The 26,935-nt window shown below is 42.5% G+C and overlaps 2 protein-coding genes across 6 annotated transcripts in view; one reads left to right on the forward strand and one right to left on the reverse strand.

Moving 5' to 3' along the window:
* The window catches only part of CAPSL (calcyphosine like), a 34,589-nt gene extending 18,076 nt beyond the window's left edge, over positions 1–16,513 (forward strand). For 3 of the 5 annotated variants that reach the window (XM_071802055.1, XM_071802056.1, XM_071802054.1), the window contains one exon: positions 4,030–4,202. In XM_071802055.1, coding sequence (XP_071658156.1) covers positions 4,030–4,185 — 156 coding nt within the window. In that variant the 3' untranslated portion in view covers positions 4,186–4,202. Of the gene's footprint in view, positions 1–4,029; positions 4,206–16,420 lie in introns of those variants that run through there. The other 2 variants (XM_071802049.1, XM_071802053.1) reach the window with 2 other exon arrangements.
* On the reverse strand, positions 393–18,303 carry IL7R (interleukin 7 receptor). The gene is made up of 8 exons (XM_065861203.2): positions 18,102–18,303; positions 12,292–12,430; positions 10,358–10,512; positions 8,528–8,682; positions 7,274–7,451; positions 6,446–6,536; positions 4,424–4,499; positions 393–3,155 (listed from the first exon to the last, which is right to left on the reverse strand). The coding sequence occupies exons 1-8, from the start codon at positions 18,190–18,192 to the stop codon at positions 2,652–2,654; spliced, it is 1,389 nt and encodes a 462-aa protein (XP_065717275.1). The 5' UTR covers positions 18,193–18,303; the 3' UTR covers positions 393–2,651.
* Positions 18,304–26,935: the final 8,632 nt, after the last annotated feature.

Genomic DNA, 26,935 nt, shown 5'->3' on the forward strand with positions numbered 1-26,935 from the left:
TCAGGGTGAACAAAGGCATGTCCAGTCCAAAACACAGGGACTGGAGTTGAAGAGAGGCTTCCCTGGCTTGCAGGATGGAGGTGATGAAGGGAGGGTGATGCTTGCTGTTATCCTGCAGTGTTTTCAGACCTCTGAGCTGTCTGGATTTATTTAGAATTTATCCTGCTTGAAGCTAGGTGGAGCCCATGGAGTTATCCTAATTCTAGTGAGGGCAGAATAAGTCCTATCCTGATAGATATGTTTTAGAAGACTGAACAGCATAAATAGGTCACACAAATAGCCATGTCCTTTTAATACAGTAAAAACTTTATAAAACCAAGATTACATGCTTCTATTTAAATAAGATATAAGACATAGAAAATAGAATGGATGTTTAAACATTAGCAGCTATGCAAAAATATGAGTACTGCATAGGAAAAATATAACTATTCCAGAGTGATTAAACTAAATAAACATCAGGTTTCTAATACTTTTCCTGTATTAAAGAGTAAACATAAGGTTTCTACTACATTTCCTGTATTGAAGAGTAGTATATCTTCCTCAACACACAGAAAGACTGTTACAAATGGGTACCTTACTGCTTAAATAGTGCAAATAGACCTTTGTGATATCCCTTTTCATCCTTAAAATTGTGTGTATGAGTTCGAAATAAGCATAGCACGTACTTTACAGGATTCTTCTGCGGTGCTTTTGCTTCTTCCTCTATCCCCCTTTTGTTTGTCATTGTGTTACTGGAAGATGATGTTTTTCCAGCAGTCTGTCTGCATCTACAGTCACACTGTGCGAGTCAGCACAGTGTGAGTATTAACAGCAGCTCTTAAAAAAAACACAAAAAAACAAAAAACAAAAACATGCATTATAAAGCAAATAAATGTCCAGGACTTCCATATTTTTCTGCTGCATTAATAAATTTTTGATTTGGTGAGAAACAGCAATAAAAGCTACGCTATAAAATGTCACTGGAAAGCCTTGAGCCAAATCCTCGTCCCATTTACGCGCAGGGACTGCAAGGTTGTCACCATTTGAAGGTTTCCCTGGTGTCAGGCGGAGGTGGGTAAGGTGGACTGCTGTCTCGGGAGTGTTGTTTTTCTCCAGCAGGCTACATCAAATGCAGCGACATCTCAGTGATTATTACCAGTCACAACAAATTTGAGCAGCTCTGAGGATGAGATAGGACTCTTTTCACACATAGACTCTGGGAACAGGAATACATTTCAATAAAGGGAACTTTCAAGCAGCTGGAGGAACTGAGATGGCACAGCGAGGTGAACCCCAATCCCAGAGCGCAGCAAAGTGGTTTGGATTTCCCATGGCCCCATCACGGGGCTGTCGTGCAACCGTGCGGCTGTAGCAGCTTTATCTCCAAGCACGTGCTCTGTAATGTACAGCATCCCAGAAGGACTAAGTGGTTCAGCCATCTCTGTGTGGCAGCACATGGGGAGTCCCTTAGAGCTGGGCACAGTGTCCAGAGAAAGGTCAATGGGAAGTGACAGGATGCCTTCCTCTGTCATAATGTGGAAATTAAAAAAACCACAACTATTTCCAGGCAATTTATGAACTACTTTAAAAAAAACCATACAGTTCTTCTGATCATTGGCAGGTTCCATGACACTTGATTCATCTTCCTAGGTCTGATGTTGCATGTGAAAATTGCTTCGCCATACTCAAAGTATTCTCATGCAGCCACAACTATTGGGAATAATGCTAGTAACACACATTGCCCACTCAGCCTTTCTGTCTTCGAAAGAACTTGCATGCTGCACTGTATCTTGCATAAGAGCTGCAGAAAAAGACATCATCATGCATCTTACAGCCCCAATTCACTTTGTAGGAAGAGACATCAGTTTCATTTTGTTTTCCTACCTAAACATTGCTAGTACATGAAATACTGAAGATATTCACTATATAGCAATAGCAGAAGTACCTGTGGATCCTAAAATTGGCTCAGAGGCAGATCTTCACCAAGAGCAAAAAGTAGTGGCAGGGTTTTGCTTTATTTTAGTTTCTCTCAAAACAAAAACAAAAATAGTCTGAGAAAACATCTTCTTAAAGTGAGTCCATGTGCCCTTTTTCCTAGGGGCTCAGCAAAATCCCTTTGTGGTGACCAAGTGCCTGAATCCTCAGGCTATTAATGCTTGATAGCAACAATCATTTACTGACATTTTGCAAACTTGGACTTCCACTGACTGCAAAGGAATTACTCTTGCCCTACCGCTGTTTGGAAGATAATAGATTCTATTTAACTTCAATTTGTTGCTGTATTTATTGCTTAGGCATTATCAGGAGCTTAATTCTGCATCCAAGAGGTTAACAGAAGCATTTATTAACTTTTACAAGTCATGCTGTGATCCTCAGCTGGGAAGTGCAGTGTCATTGCTCTGGATTAATCGGATCTGAAGATTAAAATCAGGTTGAATTGATTTTCATTTCTCTTGCAGTGGAGATTGCTGCTGGTATACTGAGGGCTAGAAGTTAGACCACTTATCACTGAAGGGTGGGAGAACCTACTTCCTTGCAGGTATGGCCTTGCACTGCGAGCAGAGTGCAATGGTGGAGGTGGGAACCCACTGACACAGGACATAAGAAAACAGAAGGGGACAGTGTCCTGCCTGTGTTCAAGAAAAAATGCTACGTTGTCATTCTTGTAAGGTTTACTGAATTTTGTAGAAGCTAGACATTGTGACATAGGCTTCCTCGTTGTTCGGTGACCTCATTTCACCAGTTGGCAACATTTGGGATATGGTGTCACCATTTAGGGGCTCTGGTCCAGGCTGGCCAGAGGGAACTGGAAAAGGAGCAGAAGAATGGTTGAAACCATCATCGTGCACGGGCACCCTACTTCTGTGGCACACCTCATATGTGCTGGAGCTGCAGTTTCCTTCAGTGAGTGCAGTCTGGCTTGTGCCCAGGAGCCTGTGCAGGGCTTCATTTGGCCAGATTCCTCCGTAAGTCACAGGCAGGTTTGGATTGCTTTTGTCTGTCATCGCAGAGATCATCTTCAGGTCTGATCCACTCCTAAATTTTTCGGGAAGATTTGTGTCTGATGCATTTGATGGTGGCAGAAAAGTTTCTTGTTCAGTTTTTGCTTGAATGTCATCCACTTTATGGATATGGACGTAACCAAAATTCTCTGGGTTAAAGCTTATATCAAAATTCTGCATGGCAAAGGGAACAACACAGTCAGTTAGCAGTGTGTATTAGCTCAACCGAAGAGGTACTTTGATAATTCATTTGACTTTAGAAGGTTATTTATCTTTAACTCTGAAAGTAACCCTGAGCAGGCTGAACAATAGGTTAGCAGAGAATGAATTATCACATAGCTTAAAGTCCTTTTCCATTTAATCTGAATCTATCCCGTGGCCTGCTGAAGCCAGCACCACTGGAGAGTGTTTTACCTCTACACAGTGTGGTGGGAACTGGTGCTCCAAAGACTTTTCAGAGCCACACATCTATTGCACAACTGCTATTTCACAGGAATTAGTGTGCTGAGCCAGGCAGTTCCAGTTACCTTCCTAATTTAACAGTTCAGAAAGTGAAAGTTTGTCATGACTTCTTGAAATACATGAGGAATACCTGCACTGGGGGCCTTGTGGTGGGAAAGTCTTCTTAGACCTCTTGTTAAATTAAGAACATGCTAACAATGTACCAACAGGAGACAACAGCACTGTTGAGTGTCTTGGTGAAAAAGTACACGAGACACATAGTTTTAAGGCAGCGGGTTAGTTCCACACCTTACAGTTTGTAACATTCGTCCATCTGCCTTTTATGTGGCAGAGTAGTTCATGTGCCGTACCTTGGTGTCACCAGAGATGTTTGCAAAGTTTCATAGAATCATCTAAGTATCTTGGTTGGAAAGGACCTCTGGTGTCCAACTGATCCAAATTTCTGCTGAAGCAGGACCTGGGCTGGGTTATACAGGGCCCTATCAAGCCAAACCTTGAACATTTCCAGCAAGGGAGAAGGTACCTTTCCTCTGGGAAATCCACTCAATGTTTAATTGTTCTCACAGAGATTTTTTCTTATACCCAGATGAAGTTTGCTCTGAAGCATCACGTGCCTGTTGTCTCTGGTCCTATCACCATGCAACCTTGTGACGAGAACACCTTGCCCTTCCCTCTACCTACACTTAAGGTATTGGAAGGTTGTGATTTGTACTCCCCTCCCCAAGCTTTCTCTTTCCTGTAAACAAACTCAATTCCTTCAGCCTTCCTTCATATGTAATTTCTTAACCCTTGTAATTACTTTGCATAATTCAAAGCTCAGGCACTAGCATCTGCCTGTGCAGATGTGGGCTGTCTTCAGTGAAACACAGAAGTCATTTCTGAAAGATGTCCCAGTTCATGCAGCATTTACTGTCTCTTATGAGTGTTAGTTTTGTTCCCAATAGTCATACTTGGGTGAAAGTCACAGTGAGAGTACATACATTTTTTGGCTTCTTGCACAGTTGCTCCAATGTTGTTTTATGATCAGGAAGGTTTGGCCACACAGCAGGCTTGATCCTCAAAGAGCAATAGCAGAGAAAAAGCAGTTGGTTGAACAACAGCAAAAGACAGACACGTTGAGGTATCAGAGGTTTGTATTGCATCATTTCTACTAATTCTCACAAAGCCCTAGAACTGGCTTGCATCACCCACAATATAAATGAAGAAGTATCAGAATAAAACAATGAGAGGAGGAGTGGAGGAGTTACAAAGGTCACTGAATAGTCATTGCTCCTTTGAGACCACAAATTGTCACAGTTAGAGGAAGAATCTTCACCAAGTACTGGAAAAGCAGCAAATTGTGCTGACAAAGACCTCATTTGCACCTAGCTGTGTTAATTGGGTTTTGCATGAAAAAAACAATTTCTGCAAGTGAAAAAACATGCTGTGGTTTAAGTGCAAATTCGCTGATATTTGCCTCTGCATGTTTATATTAGTCAAAGAGCTGCATATTGTCCCACTCCTTGGCCAGCTACCTGTGCTTCAGATATCTATATTGTATCATTGTCCCGCAGGTCTAATTTTCCTGCCTTAATTAGAAAAGTTCTCGTGTTGTGTGGCTGGAAACTCTCAGCTGTGGTGCATCTAGAGAATATTGCCTGGCTGACATTCAATGTTGCAGTGATACAAACACAGCTATAGATTTATATAAATCTACATTTTATTTTATGTGTCTGTATATGTGGATATATACACACACATGTAAAAACTCCTTTTTGAAAGGGAAATCTCAGGGTTCAAAAACTTTCACTATCTAAAAGCCTGTTTTTTCAGCAGTTTTATGTATGCAGAACTTCTAGCAAAGCTAGAGAACTGCATGTGCTCAGCCACAGTAAAAAGCAAGAGGTAGAAATCTCAAGCCACATCTATACTTTCAAATAAAATAGCACCAGGGCGCATTCCCTGGCAGAAGACTCCACTCTCTGAAATGTTTGATTATTAAAATTGTTTTGGGTGTGGTTTCACTGGGGTCAACTAAGACATTCCCAAGCAATCCCCATGTATAATTCAGGTGTTGGCACAACCCAAATGTTGTTCCCAAAAAGCAACTCACATGCAGCCACCTCTCTGGATGTTAGTGGAGCTGGATGTCATGGATGGGCTGCTCTGAATGTCAACAAACAGCCCTGGGCATTCTGCCTTGTGAGGGGTTCAGCTCCTACAGTTAAACTTGGGACTTTTTCACTTCAGATACTGTTTTTGCCAAATTATCTATATATCTGTTCATTTTCTTCAGCTTGTCAACTATCTATTCTATACGGGCAGATATAGCTATGTATTTTAAAATATATTTACAGCTATCCGTCTACTGCTGTGTAGCCAATATATGAGAAGAAACCAACGCAAACAAATGAGTACCTGTGAAAAAAATGTATGTATAGTCCCACTTCTGCCGTGACTGTTTTGGTGAGGATGCAGAGCCAGGTTTTGCCACACAGCTGGATGTGGACCAGACTGGGCTGGTGGCTGATGCCATCAAGCCCTTGTTGCAGAGAGCTCTGCCTCACTGCTTCCAAAAATGCTGGAGAGCAAACAGCCTGCTGACACAGACAATGAAAGGGAAAGAGGCAATCTCCCCAGTACACTGTTTCCACACCTCTTGGGACTTAACTGAAAGCCGCAGGTTGCTTTCTTTTCTGGATCATGTCTGAAGCTTTTGAGTTAAAGTTTCCTCTAGTGAGACACTGACTCTGTATTTCATGGTGCCTGCAGCTCCCCAAAGGTCCCAGTGTTTCGAGCTCAAGACTAAAGTCTGTTTGAAGTGGCAGATCAGCTTCTGCCTGCCAACACGCTCTCTTGTATTGCCCACTTCTGTTCTTTGCCTGCCTTGGGCTTCATATAGAGGACCAGAGAAGGGAAGAGAATAGTTCACAAGTATAACAAAGAAAACAGTAAGACTGTCAATTCTGTCAGAACAGGACTGGCTTCCAGCACTTTTTCTGATAGTAAGAGACTTAAATTACCTGTTTTCCCAAAAAGTTCCAATCAGGACAATCGTGACAACAGACAGCATGAATCCCAGGATGGAGAGTATAACCAGGACCACGTTACTGTCTAAAGAAAAATGAGGAACATCAGGCAATGCATGTAAATACCTTGCTTTTAAGACACTGTAACCCTAATGTCTCTTCAGACAATAAATAAGGAATTAATGACAAACATTGCACTTTTCTGTCACTGGACCGGCGCAGTGTTGCATTTTTCCTGCCTCCTCTCGCTGTGTCCTTAAAGCAGCACTGAAGTGACTTAGAACACATGTAATGCCAAAGTGCCTCTGGGGACTGAAGGGACCCCAAGGACCAGAAGGATCATTCGTGTTTACAAGTGCAATGGTGAGGTTTTATCCTATATAGTATTTGTGTTTCAAGTGCCAGGTTTGCATGCAAATCCAGGGCCCTGAAATGTGTCTTATTTCACTGCTCTTTGTGCCTTACCTGAAACCTTTAGTGTAAACTGGTCCCTCTCCCTACACATTTGGCAGAAAGGAGTGCATCAGCCTCCACCTCCCTTTGCACACCCCTCATGCCCTTACAGCAGCATTTAATCTGATTTTACTACTCTTGAGTGAGATTTAACTTCATGGGAATAGCCAGCCCCAGAACAGAGCAATACAGCCATTTTCTGGGTCATTGCCTCTGGGCTTCCCAGTGCCCATGAGGGCTGACCCTGCTGTGGCCGTGGGCTCTTCCCTCCTCAATGCTTTTGTCACGGCTGCTGCTGGGGTTGACCAAGGAGTCAAGGGCTCCCATCTCTGCTTTTTCTAGGTAGAAAGAAGTAGTTTCTGCCCTTACAGCTCTCCATGAAGTTCTGCTCCCTTGTGGTCCTGAAGCTCTTGGAAGCGCTCCATTCACTCCACGTGCCCTTAAAAAAATCTCCATTGGGTTGTGAACGTACTTTCACCTCATATGATGCATCATTTTCAAGGTTTTTCCCCAGTAATTTTACCTGAAGGTATGGTGACTCTATTGTCTAAACAGACACAAAAAATCCAATTATTTTTCTAGAATACACAGGAAAATATTTTAGTTTCAGCAAAATGCATGAGATCAGGTGCATCCCAGCAGTACTGTGCTGTTTATTCCTTCTCTTTGCTTATTATGATCTCTAGGTGGTCACCACAGCGTCAGTTTAGTTTAGCAGCTAGGTAGTCCAGGCAACATTGAGAAGAGAGGCTAACTCTAGGTAAAATCTCTTTAGAAAACAGCTGAAAGTATTAACTGTGCTTTGCTGCTGTTAACAACACAGTGGGAAACATATACTTCCCTGGGAAGGCCCAGAAGAGAGAGAGGGAAAAATATATTTGTGTGGCACAAAAAGACAGCTTCTGAAAGAGCAGTTACAGGAAAGACGCTGAAATCCCACAGTGCAGCTCTGGCATTCTTTATCTGCATGTGTTTGATTGTCTGAATGATTTTCTTTTTGTAGTTATGGTTCTCCTGTGTTCCCTCTGTAAAAATCAGGTATAGTTCATGCTTTCAAACCACCTTCATCTGGACCAGTGTTTGCAAGCCTGTTCTTGCATCAGGGAACACTGAGGTTCCAGCAGCTGTGCAGTCCAGACCAGATCCAGCTCACAGGCAGCTGCAGCCCAAAACATGCTCTGGGTGCAGAAGAGCTGCTGGACTGTACGTGAAGCCTGGAGAGGCTCGATGAAAGAGGGACATGAAGAAACGGTCGCTAAATTTTAAAAACAGGGTCATATGATTTACTGTCTGATGAACACAGAAAATAAAAGTGAAGAGCAAGCCATCCAAGCACTGAGGATGGCTCTGTGTGCCTATTAACCTTATGTCTTCTCTTCCCACTGCAAACCCCAAATGAACGAATGTTAATTAGCCCGGGGAGGTGTCTAACAGGCATGGGTGCTGTCAGTCTGGAATTGTTTCGACTGATGAAATTTCCAAATGCCAAATACGGCACCTTCCTGAGTTTTCAGCTGGAGAACTGTAAAAATGCAGATTTGAGGGTTTTTACATGATAATGGGATGTCTGGTAGTGTTAAATTTCAGAAATTAGTGTAAACTCACCAATACATCATCACTTACCTTCCAAGTGCCTTCTTCCTGCCGATAGGCTATTTGATGTATCAGCTTGTCCTGTAAGTATTTCTTCCATGAGTGTGGTGTGCTATAATGAATGAGATATTCATTTGCCTCCTTTTGGTATGTGATATTTACATTGAATGGTACTTCAGGTTTAACTGCAAATGATAACAAATCAGGATATAACAGGAGCAGAATTATGTTACTACAAAATAAACAGGTTTTAAAAAAATTTAAAAAAAAAAAAAAGTTCCCTTCAAGTTACAGCCCTTGTGGGGTGACCTACCTTGAGCAAGATATGGCCTGAGCTGGGCAAGCCTTATGCTAAGCTCCAGCTCATCCTTGCACCTTGGTCCTGGGAGAGGCTTTGTGTTGATCTGCTGGAGCTGCAGTGTGACCAGCAGTGACAGTGCTTCCTAGGGATGTGACTTTGAGTCTTGGGAAGCAATGCCTGAGTGTGTTCATCCCCACAGTAGCACTGCTTGAAGACTTGAGAGTCAGTCCCTCTAACAAGTGCTCTGAGACAGAGATCCCATGGCAAAACCCATTGCTGCTCTGAGAGGAAGGCACTAGGGAGCAAACTGGGCATGGGTACAACTGCTGGTGACCATCATGGCAGTGATGGGGCAGATGGGACAGACAAAGGGAAAAAGCATGAGAGTGTTAGATACAGCAGAGAAGGTTGTGCCTCCAGGACATGGCTATGAACCCACACCTGACCTGGTCTGCAGAAGCAGACTGTGTCATATGACCATCTGTCAAGTACATCAAATCCAAAATGCAGCCCTCAGGACCATCCCCAAGCCCTGCCTGAGCTGCATGTGCCTGAGGTCTGCAGAGGCCTGTGTCTGTGACGCTGAGGCTTCCTGAATGTGCCATGGAAAGTACATCAGCTCTTGCAGGAACAGAGAACTCAAACCTCTCTCCTCTCAAGAAAATACTTATAGCCAGAAAATATTATGACTGCTCCTTCCACAACCCTCAAATACTTAATTCTTCCATGCGGAACCTGTACTTTCTAGAGGAGAGAGCACCAGAGATGGTCCAAGGCGGTCCATAATCTGAGAGGTAATGTAAGATTATTACAGAACTGTTGGGCTGAGGCAGAAAGGTTTCATTTGAGAGACATGTCACAGTGCCTGTTGCCAAAGGAAGGCAAAACAATGTGGCACCAGAGTAGAACAGAACTGTCCTACATGGGCTTCTCTGCAGCCCTCAAATGAGACCAGCTCCAAAGAGGGGTAAATCCTAAGGAGCCCCTCATCTCCTGAGTCCCCTATTTGTTGGCTCAGGTAGGTCCCAAATGTGACTTTGATGAGCCTAGTCATGGGCTTCTGGTAACTCATGTGCAGCAGGATGCCTGAGGACCTCATTCAGACAACAGGCTCCACCAAGAAAAGGTGTGAAAAAGTGAAATCTTGCTGCCTTGTGGTCCCTGTGCTACCGAGCTCACACTAGACTTGGGGTGGTCAGTCCTGAAACCGTGCAGTCCCTTGTAAGAGATGAACAATGTGTGCCTGCTTGACAATTCATCCACAGTCAGCCACAGCTACTTTGGTCATGTGCGTGATTTGGTCTAACACTGTCCAGACCTGGGCAGTGTTACTGTAAGCCAGAATTCAACTTCTCATTTTGAATGAACATTAATCATGTTTGGCTTTGAAGCAAGGGGAGCACTACACTCTGCTAACACCCCAATCCAGGCTCCATGCCCTGCTAGGACGCTATTTTATACTGACTGTTCTCCAGACTGACACTTAGGCTTTGTGCTGGGCTATTTTTTTCCCCAGTAACCCCTGTGTATTAAAAATACCCAAATATTAAGTGTCTTACCCATGTCAGTGACAACCAGACTCCTGCAGACCCTTCTCTTCGTCTCAAAGTCCATGCAAATGTCTTTATTTGAGAGTATATCAGTGAATTGTAAGAAATACACATCTTCCCGTTTCTCCATATTGAAGCACATGTAATTACTGTCTTCCTTGTTACTGTTGACCGAAGTGACACAACGTTAGTTTCTTCTCAGTCTTACTATAACATAGCAAAAGATGAATCCTGGTTGCTCATTTCACATTAACTGAAGTGAGACTCCATGTGAAATGAGAAAAAATGCTGTTCAAATAGAGTTTACAAGATTGACAGTGTTTTTCCTTGGGATCTTTGAGTACAATAATAAAATTATGTGAGTCACAGTAAGAGTCCTGGAGCTCTCTGAGAAAAAAACGCAATTATTAAATTGGGTATATATTTATGTTAAAAACCTTTGTATCATAAAAAATTATCTTGCTTCTGTCATTTTTAAATATAGGGCAATAGGTTTGGTTGCTCACTGGAGATAAAGAGAAGTGGAACATCTCCTGTATGAGGAAAGGCTGAGGGAGCTGGGTTTGGAGGAGACTGAGGGGTGACCTCATAAATGTTTATAAATATGTAAAGGGTGAGTGTCACGAGGATGGAGCCAGGCTCTTCTTGGTGACAAACAATGGTAGGGCAAGGGGTAATGGGTTTAAGCTGGAACATAAGCGGTTCCACTTAAACTTGAGAAGAAACTTCTTCATAGTGAGGGTATCAGAACACTGGAACAGGCTGCCCAGGGGGGCAGCCGAGTCTCCTTCTTTGGAGACATTTAAAACCCACCTGGACACATTCCTGTGTAACCTCATCCAGGTGTTCCTGCTTTGGCAGGGGGATTGGACTGGATGATCTTCTGAGGTCCCTTCCAATCCCTGACATTCTGTGATTCTGTGAAATTTCTTATTAACTGAACTAGTAACAAGTACAGGGTCAACAGTAGGCCAGGCCGTGAAGGCACAGTTTCAAAGGTGGAAATGCATTTGTGTGTTTCTCCATCTGTGTGACTCAAGTATTTGAGGACTGTCATAAAATTTCAGTCAAAATCCAGAATAAACCCCACAAAACCAGAAAAATTCTAATAAACTAAGTGGAAAAAATGAAGTCGTGATTAGAAGAAGAAAAAGAAAAAAACACTGATTTTGCTGGTTGCAGTAGAACTTTCAGAAAAAAAGGCGAAGGGAAAAGCAGAACTGTGCTAAAGAACTGTGCTAAATCTGAGCTTCTTCAGCTAGGTCCATTAGTTAGAATAAAAAGGTGAAAAAGAGTTTCAAGCCCTCAATGACAAGCAGAGATGGCTGATGGGTTTGGTAACTGTCGGGTTTTTGTACACTCATTTTAATGTGTTTTTTGCATGTCTGTGTATGCAAAGACAATTGCTTAATTTTTGTCTTGACGTAGATAAAGGCATTTTCCCTTCAGTAGAAACCAGCCTTCTTGCCAAGGAATTTTCTGTGGAAAGGATCTGCCTCTTTGAAAACATTCTTAATTTTCACTTCATAAAGACTGAGATGGTGGGGATTTTGTTTGTTTGTTTCTGTTTTGTTTGTTTTTCCTTTTTTGTTTGTTGCTTTTAAATACCATTTAATTTAAAAGAGAAATGCTTTCAGTTCATGCTGGGCAACAGGAGTATTAACAGGTGTATCAGAACAACAGAGGCATGATCAGGACTATTGGAGGCATTATAATGACCTTTACAGACACTTCCAGATGACTTTTTTGCTTATTAGAGAGCTATATTCTATTTCAGTAAACTCTTCTTCTTTGCTGAATATAGTATTCAAACTTAGTAAAACACTCTGAAGCAGAATTTTGCCTAACTTTTCTGCTGTGTTTCCCAGCATGTGGCAGCATGACTCACTAGTACTTAGCATTTTTCTTCCCAGTTTACCAAAGGACAGACTGACAGCACTTACCACAGGGCCAGGGTATAGTTAGTGTTGTCAGGAGGCAGCTCGATAAAATTGCAGGTCAGGCTGCTATAGGAATCCTTAAATTCCAACTGGCTGAAGCAGTTGATGTCAAAATTGTCTGGTTCATCATCTCCAGAAGTCCCTAAGGAAAGATTTGCACTGAATAAAACCAGTGAATGTATTTGATTTGCAGCTCTGTTGTATAGCATGTTGCCTCTTCGCATGATTACCTGAAAGGAAGAGGATCAACCTACCTGTGTTGTAAGAAGCAAAGAAAGCTTGTTCAAAATGAAATTAAAAGCCACTTGCATTTTTCAACATTGCTGTCCCTGCATGCCAGTGAAGCCCACCGACTTACCACACATAAAGGGACATTCTGCATCATCTGTCTGCGAACTATAAAAAGGCGTAGTGTTGCAGATGGTTTGGCCAGATGAGACATCCTATGTCTTTTCTTTTATATTAATCACAGGCAAAGAGGGGTGCTGATGTCAACCTGGAAATTTCTGTTAAAAAGTCCATTATCAAGTGCAAAGCAGTGAAAACACATTGTCCACTCTGCAATTTAATTCCTTCTAAGTTTGAGACCGGGACAGGTGAATTCTCATTTTAGAAGTTATGGATGAACTTTATAAGAAAATAAAAGCAGGACCTAATCCATCTGAAAACAATCTCAGGACTTTCTCAAACAGGTTTTCCTATTAGGAACCACAAATAATGCTCTCCTTGAGCATGCAAGGGGAGGAAGACACATTTGTGATGCCTGTTTAAAAGCAGAATATCAAGTCAAGGACCAAAAAACTCTTGAAAATAGACAGAACAGGAACATGCACTGAAGGATATGCTCAGCACAGTTAATGCCAGAGGTATCTGGGGCAGAAGCTGCAGGCTAATTAATGTCTACTAAAGAGCAAGGGCTAGATTCAACAAGAGTTATTTTAATGGCAATTTCAGCTCAGGACAGCCTGAAAGCACACCAAACACCTTGTAGCTCTGAAGCAGCAGACCCACAGCTGAGGATGTACACATGGTAATTGCCATTGCTTCATCTGCATCACGTCCAGCCATGTTGCAGACAGCTGAGAGCTGTGTCCTCCTGCCTCTGCCTCTGCCCTGCCCATGCCTGTGCTGTGAAGGTCTGGCCTCTCACCAGGCTCCTGGGAAGACTGAAAAACTATATGGTTGGTTTTAGGAAAGCAAGAGTATTTTGGTGTTACAAGTTAATTAAGCCCCATTTTGATTGTATTGCAAGGTTTTCTGAAATGTCACAAACTTGGGCTCAGGAGGTAAAGCTCAGACTTTTTGCCAGAGTGCGTGGCTTCCTGCAAATTTGCTTTGATGACTCATAAAACAACTGCTATTTGATTAAGAGCATATGTCTGAAGTCCTACACTTGGTGTGTATGAGGTCAGTGAGGCAAAAACTGATGCTTCTGAGAGGAGTCCCCCCGCTCAGAAACTTCCAGTTCAGCCTCATTCCATGAAATCTCACCCACTGTAGCTGAGCAGACAGGGAAAGCGTTATTGCTATGACCACTTGAGCAGATTCTCAGGGCAGGAATGCCTCTATTCCCTTTTAGTGGTGATTAAGAGTAGCTGTAATGACACATAACCCTCTTCCCTGTGTCCAGGGACTACTCCTGATCCACTGCTTGCTCCTCTCCTGCGCACTCCTCAGATGTGCCCTTGCGATGTGGCCACCTGCTGCCATGAGAACAAGACCTTGGCTGCTCCAGGGATATCAGTGACTCACACTCACAAACAGTGTGGGGAAATGCCTGTGGAAACATTTCCGATGGAAAATCCCTCCCAGAGAAAATGATGGTCATCCATGCTGGTACTCAGGTCAATCAGATCTCTGAGGGTGACCAGATGCTTGGATACCATGATTCATAGTCCTACCAGTAATGCTGTATGATCCCTGCCCTATCCTGCCAGCATGCAGGGAGACCCAGACCCTGTCTGGAATGGGAGCACATCTGAAGATCCAAAACAGTCATGGTTTGACAGTGGGGAGAAAGCAAGGGAGAGGTTTTTTTGATTGCTTTAAAATGTAAGTAAAAGAGCATCAGCACCCAGGGATGCTATCGGTGGTGCTTCTTCCTGACCTCGGAGCCGAGTTGCATCTTGAATCGGGTTTTGAGAAAGAGAAGAAATTCAGAAGTCATTCAGGAACATATAGAAACATGCAAAAGCAGTGCGGATAGGGGGTAGGAAGGGGACCACTGCCACCAGCACCCATGGTGGGCAGCGAGAGGGACAGGAGCATCTGATGCTGCAGGAATCCAGAACCCAGAGGCAAATCTATCGCTCGAGCTAAGATTTAGTGGCTGTTTGCCACCATCATCAACTGCTGCTACAAAGCAGATACCCGTCTTCCCTTCCCACCACAGCTCTGATGGTGTTTGTCCCAACAGAAGCCCAGAACTCCCTGACAGACGATAAAATGCATCACCTACCAGCACTGTTGCTTTGAGGGGCTAACCTGTGCAGCACAGACACAGACAAAGCAGATGCTCTGTTCAACCATCACATTTAGGAGGGAGACACGGGTCAGTGCAACTCCAGAACAAGCAATTTCACACAGGTCAGTGTCTTCACCAACACAGCCCTGAGCCAACTGGGCAGACACATATGTACAGAAATGTATATTACATAAAGCTACATACTTGTGGGTAAAAGTGTGTGCACATAGATATACCTATATTCAAAATTCCAGGGATAACAAGTAAGCTAAACTGAACTTACATAAAATGGAAAAAGTCCAGATTTTACATAGATAGGTACACCTACAGCTCACATGCACAGGCACATCACATATTATGCGTCTCTAAGAATTTACTTGCAACTGCCAGGAGATTGGCTTGTTTATACTCATAGCTCCTTTAAGATAACGTTAAACTTATGAATTAAGATGACTAATCTTCCTTTATATAAGAGAGAGTGGTTGGTGGTCTCTGTATAGAAAAACCACATACACCAGATTTTACATTAACACACAAAACAGATGATCATTGTATTAACAGAATATGAGAAAAAAAAAAATGTTATGGCTGTCTGCAACTGCTTTACTGAAAGGTGACAGAAATTTTAATTCATTCTCTATCAGGTTGACTGCAAAGTGAAAAGAAAGAAAAATGTTTTGTCTTGCAGTTCAAACGGCCATTTAATGTTTAACCAGCATGGTGCACTTTTGGTGCCAGATTGGAAGGAAATCTGACTTTACCTCTTTAACGCTGCACTTTCACATGATTACGTGGTTCCCTATTCATGGAAATAACATCTCAGCCATAGAGTATATGATAATTAAACCTCATGAATGGTGTTAAGTAAGCAATTTGAAATGCATTTTCTGGTATGGTTCCTCCGTTAGCTGACAGTAATTCTTTTGTCTGACATAAATATGCATGTAGCCTCAGTTACACTTCTTCCCCAAACCTTAGAACCACCATACACGAATGTGTTTGCTATGTAAAGGGTTTTGATGACTCAGAAAGGACTCACACTGCTAAAGACTCTTTATGCAATAAAAGAATTACAAGATAATACCTTTTTCCTTGAGAAGCCCTGGCCAGGCAGAGCCTGGTCCTGCTGAAATCAAGGCAGGGTTTGAGATGGGGTGATTCTAGTGGGAAAAATCTGCTCTTATAACTACAGTTATGGCAGGTCCTTCACAGAAATGGTTGTCTCTTGGGTCTGGACAACACCTAGAAGGATGGTTCAAATCACAGCAGGGACCTTATGAGCCTTTACCAAGAGAAGAGTGGTCCCAGAGGTTATGGGGGTGCTTGAACTTTGTGATCTGAAGCCACCAGAACTAACCACAACATGCGAAACCAAAGGCACCAGTAAGCGCCTGCAGGATCAGGGACCAAATGTCCAAAGTCACTGAAGTGACCGTCTCCATGGACAGTGTGAAATCTCTAGTGCTGATCTGATCCAGGCAGAACTCATTTTAATCACAACAGTTTTGATGTGGGTTGGACGAACTATGCAGTCCTGGGTAGGAGGGCCACTGAAGCCAGACATCCTGCCCATGAGGCCACGCAGTCTGTGGCCTCCTGCTCCCCCTGCCCACATCCTCCTGTGCCTCCATGGCTGCCCCTTCTTAGCTCTGCTTTTATCTGTCTTAGGTCTTTCAGGGTTTTCCACCATCTGTGCTTGGCTGGGAGACAGAGCTGAGGAGACAGTGTGCTGCCCTGAAAAGGTGATGAAACCAAGTACCGCAGTAAGCTTTTCCATCCTCTGCCCACCAGAAGGGGAGAGCTCATGCCTGCGTCAGCCAGCGGCACTTCACCAGAAGGCAGAGTGAGTCGGAAAGGCAAAGAGTAAAAGCCAAACATCCATCATGGGTCATTTTACCCTGGACTGCTTAATTTGTTGGCCAAACCCACAGGACTCATAAAGAAATCATAAAAGCTGCTAATTGCTCGGTGGGGATTTTGTGAATTGGTTTGTCTTTAACTCTAAGCAAAAGGTTAATTATTGTTTACTGGAAGTTAGTGACAACACAAAGAAAGGTTCAGTCATATATGCTTCTGGGAAGCCCTGAAGATTTCAGTGACACCAGCAATAAATCACTAGCATTGACTATTCACCACCATAGCTGCTCACCAAAGCTGGTTCTAAACAGCTGTAGATTGAATAAATAAAAGGCAAACAGAAAAACACAAGGTTATTAGATGCAGCTCTGAGCCACTCCCTGTTTTCTTCTAACTAAAAAACTTACACATATGCTTTCCATGTATGTATGCATATAAGTGTACATACATACATGTATAAGACAGGACAGACAGGGGAAAATGAGATTCCCTATCTGTAAGATACCATAGGAACACAGCCATTGTCTTCCTAAAACCCAACAACTCTTTTGCTTCCAAGCAATGAAGCCCTAAAACTGTCAGCAACTGAGCGACTGCCCATGTCCTTCAGGCACAGTGCAATGAGGTCTGTCACTGCTGTTTGTTTAGTATTAGACAAGAGTGTAACAGATTGGAGACTGAATCTCTAAATCAAATTTTTCAGTTTGCTTTTGAGAAAAGGGACAGCAGACTGAAACAATGGTTTTATTGCTGCTCTTTATGTTTTGATTTTTTAATTTTGATGCTGCTGAGTAATTTTCACTTGTCTACATGAGACAATGAAGCGTGCAATAAGCATGAATTTAAACTGTTGAATTGATTTATAGTGATTTGATGAATAAGGGATGCATGCTTTTAGTCATGGTCTGTGAGAACACCCTGGCTGAGCTGCTGCTTCAGGCATAGTACAACGGAGACTGAGACTATTCCCAGATGTAGCTTAATAAGCAATTTCTTAAAGACAAAGAGAAAAAAAACCCACCAAACTTCAGAAGTGGAACATCTTGGGCCAAATTTGAGATACATTTAAATATTCTATTTGCAGGAAACTGCCAACAGCAAGAGAAGTCAGAACTTCACCTCTCTCTGATGGCAGCTCAGAGTGACCATGGACTGCCAAAAAGGGACACAGCTCTCCCCTCACAGGATGAGCACTCCTCATATAAGCACTAGATACAACAAGAGGATTAATAGGTCTGGGCTCGCATGTCATCTGCATACAGCTATGGTCTCCCACATTTCATAAGGATTTGGATATTACAAGGACAGCAGACTTGGGAATTAAATTAAACAGCTATCCTCCAGTTCCACATTCACCTCAGGTACTGACACTAAAGAAAGTGACTGGAGGCTAAAACAATAACACATTTAACCCAGCAGTTGCATCTAGAGCTCTTAACTCATGTTTTTCAAGATCATACACAAATGGAAAGATGAACATTAAATGACTCACCATCACCATCTACTGAGGTGCAACCACTTTCGCCAAAAGTGGTGTGAAGAAACAAGACGAAAATGCTCAACACTGTACTCGTCTGTGTCATCCTGAGCACCCTGCATGTGTGCAGTATGTGTGTGCAAGGAACCCACACTCACTCACTTTATACTAGAGGCGGAACAAACCCATGATGAAGAGACCGCAGGCGAGGGGAAATGTAAACATGCCGACAAGGATGACTAGTGGCAGAGAGCAGGAAGCCAGCATAAAGATATTTGCAGAGCTTTTACTTTGAAACATGCTTCCCACTTCAAAACTAAGGACCTTCTGGATCAGGCCTGTTGGCATATTGGACCAAATCTGGTCAAGTCCAGTGAGTAAGGAGTGTGTTTCGTGCACAATGTTCTTCTCTTGGCTAGTGGGACATTTGCTGCTGATTTCCCCGAGAACATGGTTTACTCCTCTCATCCACTTTCATCTCAGTGAAGGTAGACAGATCTAAGGGAGAAAAATCTTCCAACTATGAAACACTAAATGTAATTGCTGTTAGTTATTCTTTAAGCATTGGCGTCAAAAGCAGCGTGTCCAGCAGGTCAAGGAAGATGATTCTGCCCCTCTGCTCCGCTCTGGTGAGACCCTACCTGGAGTCCTGTGTCCAGTTCTGGAGCCCTCAGCACAGGAAAGACATGGACCTGTTGGAGAGGGGCCTGAGGAGCCACAGAAATGATCAGAGGACTGGAACAGCTCTGCTGTGAGGACAGGCTGAAGAAGAGAAGGCTTCAGGAAGAATTTATTGAGGCCTTTCAATATATAAAGGGGACTTTTAACCAAGACCTGTAATGAAAGGAGAAGGGGCAATGGTTTTAAACTGAAAGGAGGTAAATTTAGATTGGACATGAGGAAGGAGTTTTTTAGGATGAAGGTAGTGAGACTTTGGAACAGGTTGCCCAGAGAGCTGGGTGCTCCATCACTGTAAGTCTTAAAGGTAAGGCTGGATGGGGCTGTGAGCATGCTGACTTAGTGAAAGATGTCCCTGCCCACAGCAGGGGAGATGGACTGGATAAGCTTTAAAGGTTCCTTCCAACCCAAACCATTCTATGAGTCTGTGAAGTCCCACATACAGCAATGCTGACCCTGAAAAAACCTGTGATTTGAAAGATTAATCCTGCAAAATCTAGCTCCAGAGAACAAAGTGGTACCTCTCTACATTTTTTCAGGTTTCGGACAAAGCAGAGGCAGAAAGACAAAGATGTGTTAAATATTTCCTTTGCACACTTTCTGTGGCTGTATACACCAACACACACCGGAGCATAATGCAACGCCATGTGCATGGATGACTGATGTGAGTAACTACAAGTGAGCTGCAGACCCGAAAGCAAAGAGCAAGTTTTGGCACCGCACCGCCTGCACCAAAAAAAGCTTTGTGTCAGAGGTGTAAAGGAAACCGAGGGCAGAGTTGGTAATCATGCCCAAGCAAACAGAAGAATGATGACACTATAATAAGGAGACTCAATATGGAAGCCACAGTAACTTTTTCATTTGCAAGGAAATAATTTAAACCACTCACCAAAATGATGAAAGCTCAGCTCTCATGGCTAGAGAGCTGTCCATCTTGCCAGGATGTCAAGGACTGTCCTCTGGTGTCACTTGCTGCCCTGTGCAGGAGGCAGCCAAGGGGATGTTTCTGGGCTCCCTTGTCCTATTTTAGTGGGAAGAAATGGCCTCTTTTCCACAAGAGCTCAGTGAGGCTGCCTGGGAGATGGAAATCTACCGTGCCTGTGTCAAGTCCCTCCCTGTGGTAGGACCCTGAGGCTGCCCACCGAAGCAATCTCTGAAGGTGTACTAAGTCTAGGTAAACACAGAAAAATGGGTTTGGATTCACTGGTCAAAATATAGGTATTTACAGTGTATACATCAGAGCTTCTCATGCTTTACTTCTGTCTAGCCAGCGAAGAGCATGATTTGTCTCATCCTAGCAGAGATATTCAAAACATGAAATCTAAACCCCTAAATAAATTTATTTCTCTACATTGAATACAAAAAGAGCTCAAGGTGAGGCTGGGTTTAGATGTTTGCTTGGCAGACCTCTGTGATACCTCCCACCCACGCACAGGGGTGAGGCCCGCCAGGCCACAGCGACCACCCACAGAAAGCAGAGCAGGACCTGGACACAGGACCAAGGAGCCAGTGGAGATGGTGGTGTCATGGCCTGACCAGACCTCACTCAGGAGCTTGACTTCACTTACAGAAGTATTTGGGACACTGCCCCATTCACACAATATCCCTTCAAGAAACATGCTCTTTCAGAGTTCTGAGTTGGCTGGGGGTACTTCAGGAGCAGTGAGTCCTCATCCCTCTGTCCCAAGTTTCCTATGCTTGATTCAAGCTCACTGAAGCCAGACTTGAATCAATGCAATTGAATGCCCATGAATTCACACCCCTAAGGTCTACCTCTGGCTTACTTTACAAAAATATAAAGATTTAAGCACCTGGCTTAATAATATTCCACATCATATTATTCTAGAAACCTTCAGGCTAATTTCTAGCTCATTTTCAGTCAGAAATATCAATAAAGGAGGTCTCTCCTGTGCAAACTGATCGCTACCTGGAAATGACACCTTCTTGCTTTAAATTTGTCTGTTTATAATTGAGTGGGCTATCGCTTTGATTTCTTTTTTTTCTTTTTTTCCTGTTTCAGCTGGAGCAAACTAAAAGAAAAAGACTCTTCAGACATAATATTTTGGTTGAACCTGAACAATCTTATTATCAGAGATGTGCTGCTCAGGGGATTTCCATGTTGTCATAGCTGCATTTTGTCTTGGTGGGGAAACAAGGGACCACAATGAAAACAAGAAAACTAGTATAGAGAAAAACTGTGAAGCAAAAGTACATTTTGTTTTAATTCTGGGCCTCTGTTTAAGAAGTTGTTTGATTTCCAACAGGTATTTGTGTCCCTCAGACTCACCTGATTGACTTTGTCTAATGTCCTGGAGGTAGGAAGTCAAATGTATGAGAGTCTAAATCTCAGGGCAGCTGAAGTGTTAGTACACAGGAGTGGCTGAAAGAAGACTGGATTACTTTTCATTGGCAATAAATTTACACTACTTCTGCCTCCTAATTCAGGGTTATACGCATACAACAACAACAACAATAACAACAACAACAACAAAGAAAGTAAGAGTTTTGATGGTCCAGCAAAAATGTACCTGTTCTTCATTGTTCTGCCAGCCCTCTTTGGGCTTTGGGTCCTAACCCTCTGTTTTGGAGATTCTGAGTCACCTTAGACTCCCTTACAATTCTGGCCGTCAGCAAAGTCAAGGTTACACCCCCTGTGGCTGGGGAAAGCAATTTTTCCAGTGCCCTGTGGTTCAAAAGTGTATGCTGTTCATGTGATGTATCAGCTCCTCGGTTACTTCCCACTGACTGCTCCATGGCATCTGACATCTTCTTGGGTTATCATTTGTGTTGCACTTATTGAAAATTACTAACCAAACAAGTTATCTACAGATCAGCATTTGTGTTTGCTTCTTATGCTGTTTGTTCACTTGTTTTCTACTCTTCTGAGGACAAAAAAATCCGGTTTTATTCTGGTTTGGCTCCAAAAAATGGAAAAAGCTTCTGCACGTATGCTAGATTTAAGTTTGCCATTGGTACCTGCTTAGAAAGATGAAGTTGGTAGATCCCATCCTTCTACCAGCTATGCTTTTCAAGCATGCCAGTTCAGAGACATCCTATAGCATTCGTGAGAGCCAAGTGAAGCAGGTTCTCCAGACACGCTGGAGACAGGTCCTGTAGGCAGTGACAGTCAGAAGATACGGGTGTCCTTGTGTCTGAGGGGTTCATCAGGTGTGTCCTGGATAAACCCATGGCCCAGCCTGGGACTGGGAGGGAACTTTTCTGATGTCTGGTAGCAGCTGTTGGGCTCCTTGGCTCTTTCTTTGACATTGGGGTTCCTCTGTTCCTTGGGCTGTTAATAAGTTATTATATCACAGAACAAGGGTGCCAGTCCTTTTGCCTCTCCTCTCTTCACTGCTCCTCAAAGATGTGGAGAGATGGAGGGGAGAATGGCACAATTTCCCTTCCCTTCTATGGACCATGAGTGCAGATTAAAGAAGGCTTTTTGACACCTACTTAGGTCCATTCTCCTTCAGTACAGTGTTTAATTTGTGCATAACTTTAACTTGCTTCTAAATCTCACTAAGTCAAAGCTGCAATAAAAAAATACCCTAAACACCTTTAAAAAAATCAGCCACAGGATGTTTAGATTATTGACAGAAAGACAGACTGAGGGATTTGTGCAGCTCTGAAGTAATAAAACAGAACCACATTACAACATGTATTACCTGTACAGTCAGGCTTTTTATTTAGATTTTTTTTTTTTTTTAATCAAATGTACTAGGAAGCAGAAATCTTCCACTCAGCTTCAGGTGCAAGGAGGAGGACTTCTACATAAAAAAAGGGATTCAGAATCTTCTCTTTTGTTGCTTCCTGATATTTCTTTCTCTGATCTGCTTTGAAAATTTGGTTCCACGTATCTTCTCCCTGGTAGGGATACCTCTTGACAGCTCATCAGCTGAAAGGCTTCATATTAGCCTCAGGCTGCTCGAAGAAGTGTTTTACTGGCTCAAAAAAAGGAGCATATGGGAGAGTCAATATTGCTTAGGACAACATTGCCATGGACAGCAAAGAGAGTGAGAGAGCACAAGAGTAGACATTGATGTTACTCAGATAAGAAAGCAGAATGAAACCCTGGGATTAAATGGAATTACTCTGGAGGGTATTGTCCTTTCCTCATCACCAAATTACATTAATTGCAAAGTACAAGAGCAACACAGGACTGAAGAGACATAGTTTGTCACCACATTGTCCTGAAAAAAAGGAGCCATATGTAACAGAACAGAAGTTTTTGTCTGTTTCTTTGAGTTTTCTTTGTTTTCAAGGTTTGGCACTTAAAATTACTGCTTTAAACTTCCTCCCCCAAGACTCATGGATTGGCCTGATAATAATAAGATCTGTTATACCAAGGGAAAAATATAGAAAAATTAGAGAAACATTGCCAGATGAAGGTTAAAGCAGAATGGACTGTTGTGCATTTTTGTCAGGTGTTCAGTTACTATGAGATCAGACCTCAACACAGCTGGGCTTAAAGATGAGAATGGTATTATCTTCCTAGCTAACAAATACAGCAACAGTAGTAACAAGAACAGTCATATTAATGCTTACACTTTTTTTTGCTTGCTAGTTTTTCAGTCTTTAGAGAGGATTCAGGATCATGTTTTCAGCTATTCTCCAAAGTGACTTGAGTTAAAGTGTAGTTAAAGAAATGAAACCTTACATTGTCTTCCCATTATTTTTGGAGTCATAAAGAAACATATTGAATACTGCAAGACATATTACTTGCTCATGAGCTCCAACAGGAGAGCACAAGTCACCATGCTTGCTCAATGACATTTTTCAAACATAATGCTGGGCCAAAACGCTGCTATTTTGGTAACAATGAAGCATTTGGGAATGTATTTTAATTCTGCAAAATACTTCAATTTAACTCCTGCTACTTTCATGTTAAAGATGTTTGAGTCTTCTTTCTCTTTAAAGTATTTTGTTTTAAAATTTCCTTTAATTTAAAAATCAGTATTACTAAACCCTGATTTGGTTTCAGTTGAATAAATTGTTTAAGAATCTGTCCACTGCAGCTGTGGCTCATTTTGGTTATTTAATATTCAGCCACATAGTTCCTGTATGCTTACTCCATTCAGAAAAATAAAAGCCAAAGGGACCTAGAAGGCTCCACTTCTGATGCATGATTAGTCCATTACACAGACCTAGATGCTTTTCTAAGCTCCAGATGAAAAGTGGGCGTAGGCCCCTGAAAAAAGGATGAAGTGTAGAAGCGAACAGAAGCCACATGATGACATATCCTTGAAAACAGAAGAAAACTTGGAGGAACAAGTCCTGATGGAAACTATCTTAAGAGAGTTAAGGTTGGTGGCATGCACTAAAGAATGTAAGGAACCTGAAACTGCATTTGTAAGACTTATGTTTAATGTACTCTGGATGCAGGACTCCACCACCACCAGGTAAGTGGGAAGATAGGGGAGAAGGTCTGCACCCAGCAGGCAGTGCTGGCATGAGGACCACAGCACCACATGGCTTCTCCCCTTCCCTCCCACTCGAGCAGGCACAAGACCCATGTCTGGCCAGAACGGTGTTTAAGTACTGCCAGTACTTTTAGTAATAGCTGTTGCAGTCATGGAAGTGGATAAAAGTGGAAACTTAAACTTCAGGGAAAAAAGCCAGCCTGGAGCATGGATAGTGTGGCAGAGCCAGGGTGGGATGGGAAGGACCATGGCCATCATGCTGAGTGCCATGCCGTGGTGCTGGCCCTCCCAACGTTTGTCACCTCATGCCATTTCCATGGCTTTTGTGCTGCAGCCATTGAACACTGATCCCACGCTAGCCGAGTCCTCACCCCTGCACCTGGAGAGAGGGATGAGCCCTCAGGGAGAGTCAAGTCCTCCACGAACAGGCTTTTAGGAGAACGATGAGTTTCTAACTCAAGGCTTGTGCTGTTTAGATGGATATGAAGTGGACTTGGGTGGCAAGTCAGGTGGATCAGGCTGCTGGAGGCAACTTTAAATATTAGCATGGATTCCCTTTGCTTCTACTTGCACATCTCACTACATATCCAACTTCCAGTGACTTAATGAGCAGCACTTGAAAAACCAACTACAACCCTACTGACCATTAGCTATAGGGATAACAGAATTTATTGATTAAAGTTAATGTGGTTGAATGTAGCTTCATCAGCAAGGCTGAACTTATTAAAATATTTTTAAAGACTCTTTAAAAAAATCCAAAAACTTAAGTGAACAAGGGCCAGATAAATGTTAGATAACAAAAGGTCACAAAAGAGTGTAATAATTTAAATGTATTTACGTTTAACTATATTTTGAAATATCTTTCCTGGTATGAAACCTACTTAGAAGCAGAGGAACTGAGAAAAACATACAAGAAAATGAAATTGCAGCTGAAAAAAAGTATCTTGTAAACGGACATCATTTAAGCTAACAAAAATATATATCATTCATGTAATTTGGCTCAATACAAATTTTGTGCACTGAGGTGTTCATCTGTTCAAAATTAGTTAGATCTTTGTCACCTCAATATTTTAAATAGGAGTGATGTTTGAGATATCATCAAATTGAGACACTTCTTGCCAGAAAACCACAGGAAAATATATGTGATCAACCTGAAAGTTTATCCTTCACTTTATGTATTAATGTTGAGGTGGTAAAATCTCTGTAACAGGGGAGAAACATTAACACATTAACACATTCATTATGCCTGCTTAGTGAGAGAAAAAGAAGTATGCAGATAAGACACTAATTGCAGAGGGGCATTTGCTGACGCTGATGGGACCCCAACTGGCAGAGCTGCCATGCAGATTTGTCCTCATCTTGTCATTGCAGTGAGCATTTAAAAATCATCCAGTGATGGTTCTGCATTTTTCACATCTAGAAATGGAGAAACTCCATCAATTTCAAACACTGTACAGTGTAACACAGGACCCTTTCTCCAGGCTTGCCCTCAGCCCAGCTACTGGCAACAGGCTCCACTCTTCCCTCCATGTCCTTCAGAAAGTCTCTTTCTTTTAATCTCCATTAAGGCCTGCTGCTGTCTGCTGTGCCTGCCTGTATTCCTGTCACAAAGTGCCATTTGCCGTCTCAGTTCGACTCCTGCCATCCCTTGCTGTGCCCGGGCTCCCTCACTCACCCCAAGGGAAGGATTCTTACCCGCACCACATTTTTTGTTTCAGTTTTAAATGACTCATTATCCGCGCTGATCAAAGCAAACTGAATATGATTGGCTTTTTTTCTCTAGAGGATTGAACAGATCTGTGTTAAAATGCAGAAAAAAGAGAGGTGACACGGGATGGGAATCTAGAGCATGGTGTCTGCACAGTGGAAACCTTCAGGTGTGGGGTACATCAGAAGGGCACAGAAGAAGACTGTTTGACACATTATTGCTGTTGTTGTTGTTGTTGTTATTACTATTATTATTATTTTCTCCATGGCAATTCTTTTTGAGGGATTGCTGTGTCAGTATAATGTTTAATGTGTAGCAGTATGTACTAACAAGACTTTCCATCTCTCGTTTCCTTTACACAGAGGCATATTAGCAGAAAGACCAAAGAAATAAAGGTAATTTCATCATAGCAATATGTAGAAAATGTAAGAAAGAAGATTATTATCTTCTTTCTGCATCAGTGAGAATTTCATCCTACCTCAAGTGGAGAACTAGGTGAAGAGTATAGCCAAAAAAATTCCTCCAAAATATGCTGAGCTTTCAGTGTAATATGGAAATGTAATATGGAAACCGAATCCTCTGATCCAGCAATATTATCAGTTCACAGTCCAATGAAGATTAGAGGTACAGGCACCACATCAAATGTTGTAAATGATGGTATGAAAGCTGGATACTTACTGCACTATTAGCGCACAGTTCTGATTCACCTAATTTACTGTAATGGGAGGTGATCTTAGTGGGACTCTCTGTCAACATGACTGTATAACCAGTGCAGTACAGCCCTAGATAGATCTGACAGATCTCTAACCTGTGTTTTATTGCTAACTGTGAACATAACCAGAGGTTTTATAAGGTAGAACAGACTAACATGATGATGTGGTCAGCCCTGAAGTACAATGCTTTCCAAATGATATCACTCTCTCATCTCCTTATCAGTTTTATTTCTGACACCCGAGTTATTACATTTGGTCTTCTCAAAACCTAAAGCAAATGAGGAACCCTGACACCTCTGAAATTAGATCGCCTTATCATTCAAACTGTAC

This window comes from Patagioenas fasciata, chromosome Z (assembly GCF_037038585.1).
Source record: "Patagioenas fasciata isolate bPatFas1 chromosome Z, bPatFas1.hap1, whole genome shotgun sequence".
NCBI classification, from domain to species: domain Eukaryota; kingdom Metazoa; phylum Chordata; class Aves; order Columbiformes; family Columbidae; genus Patagioenas; species Patagioenas fasciata.

What these genes read in the sequence shown, in the direction of transcription:
- IL7R (XM_065861203.2), bottom strand. Translation starts at nt 18,192, where the DNA reads ATGACACAGACGAGTACAGTGTTGAGCATTTTCGTCTTGTTTCTTCAC. An exon ending in CACCTCAGTAGATGGTGATG is followed by an intron (nt 12,431 to 18,101) that starts GTGAGTCATTTA and finishes ATCTTTCCTTAG; the next exon opens with GGACTTCTGGAGATGATGAA. An exon ending in TCTGGTTGTCACTGACATGG is followed by an intron (nt 8,683 to 10,357) that starts GTAAGACACTTA and finishes TATCATTTGCAG; the next exon opens with TTAAACCTGAAGTACCATTC.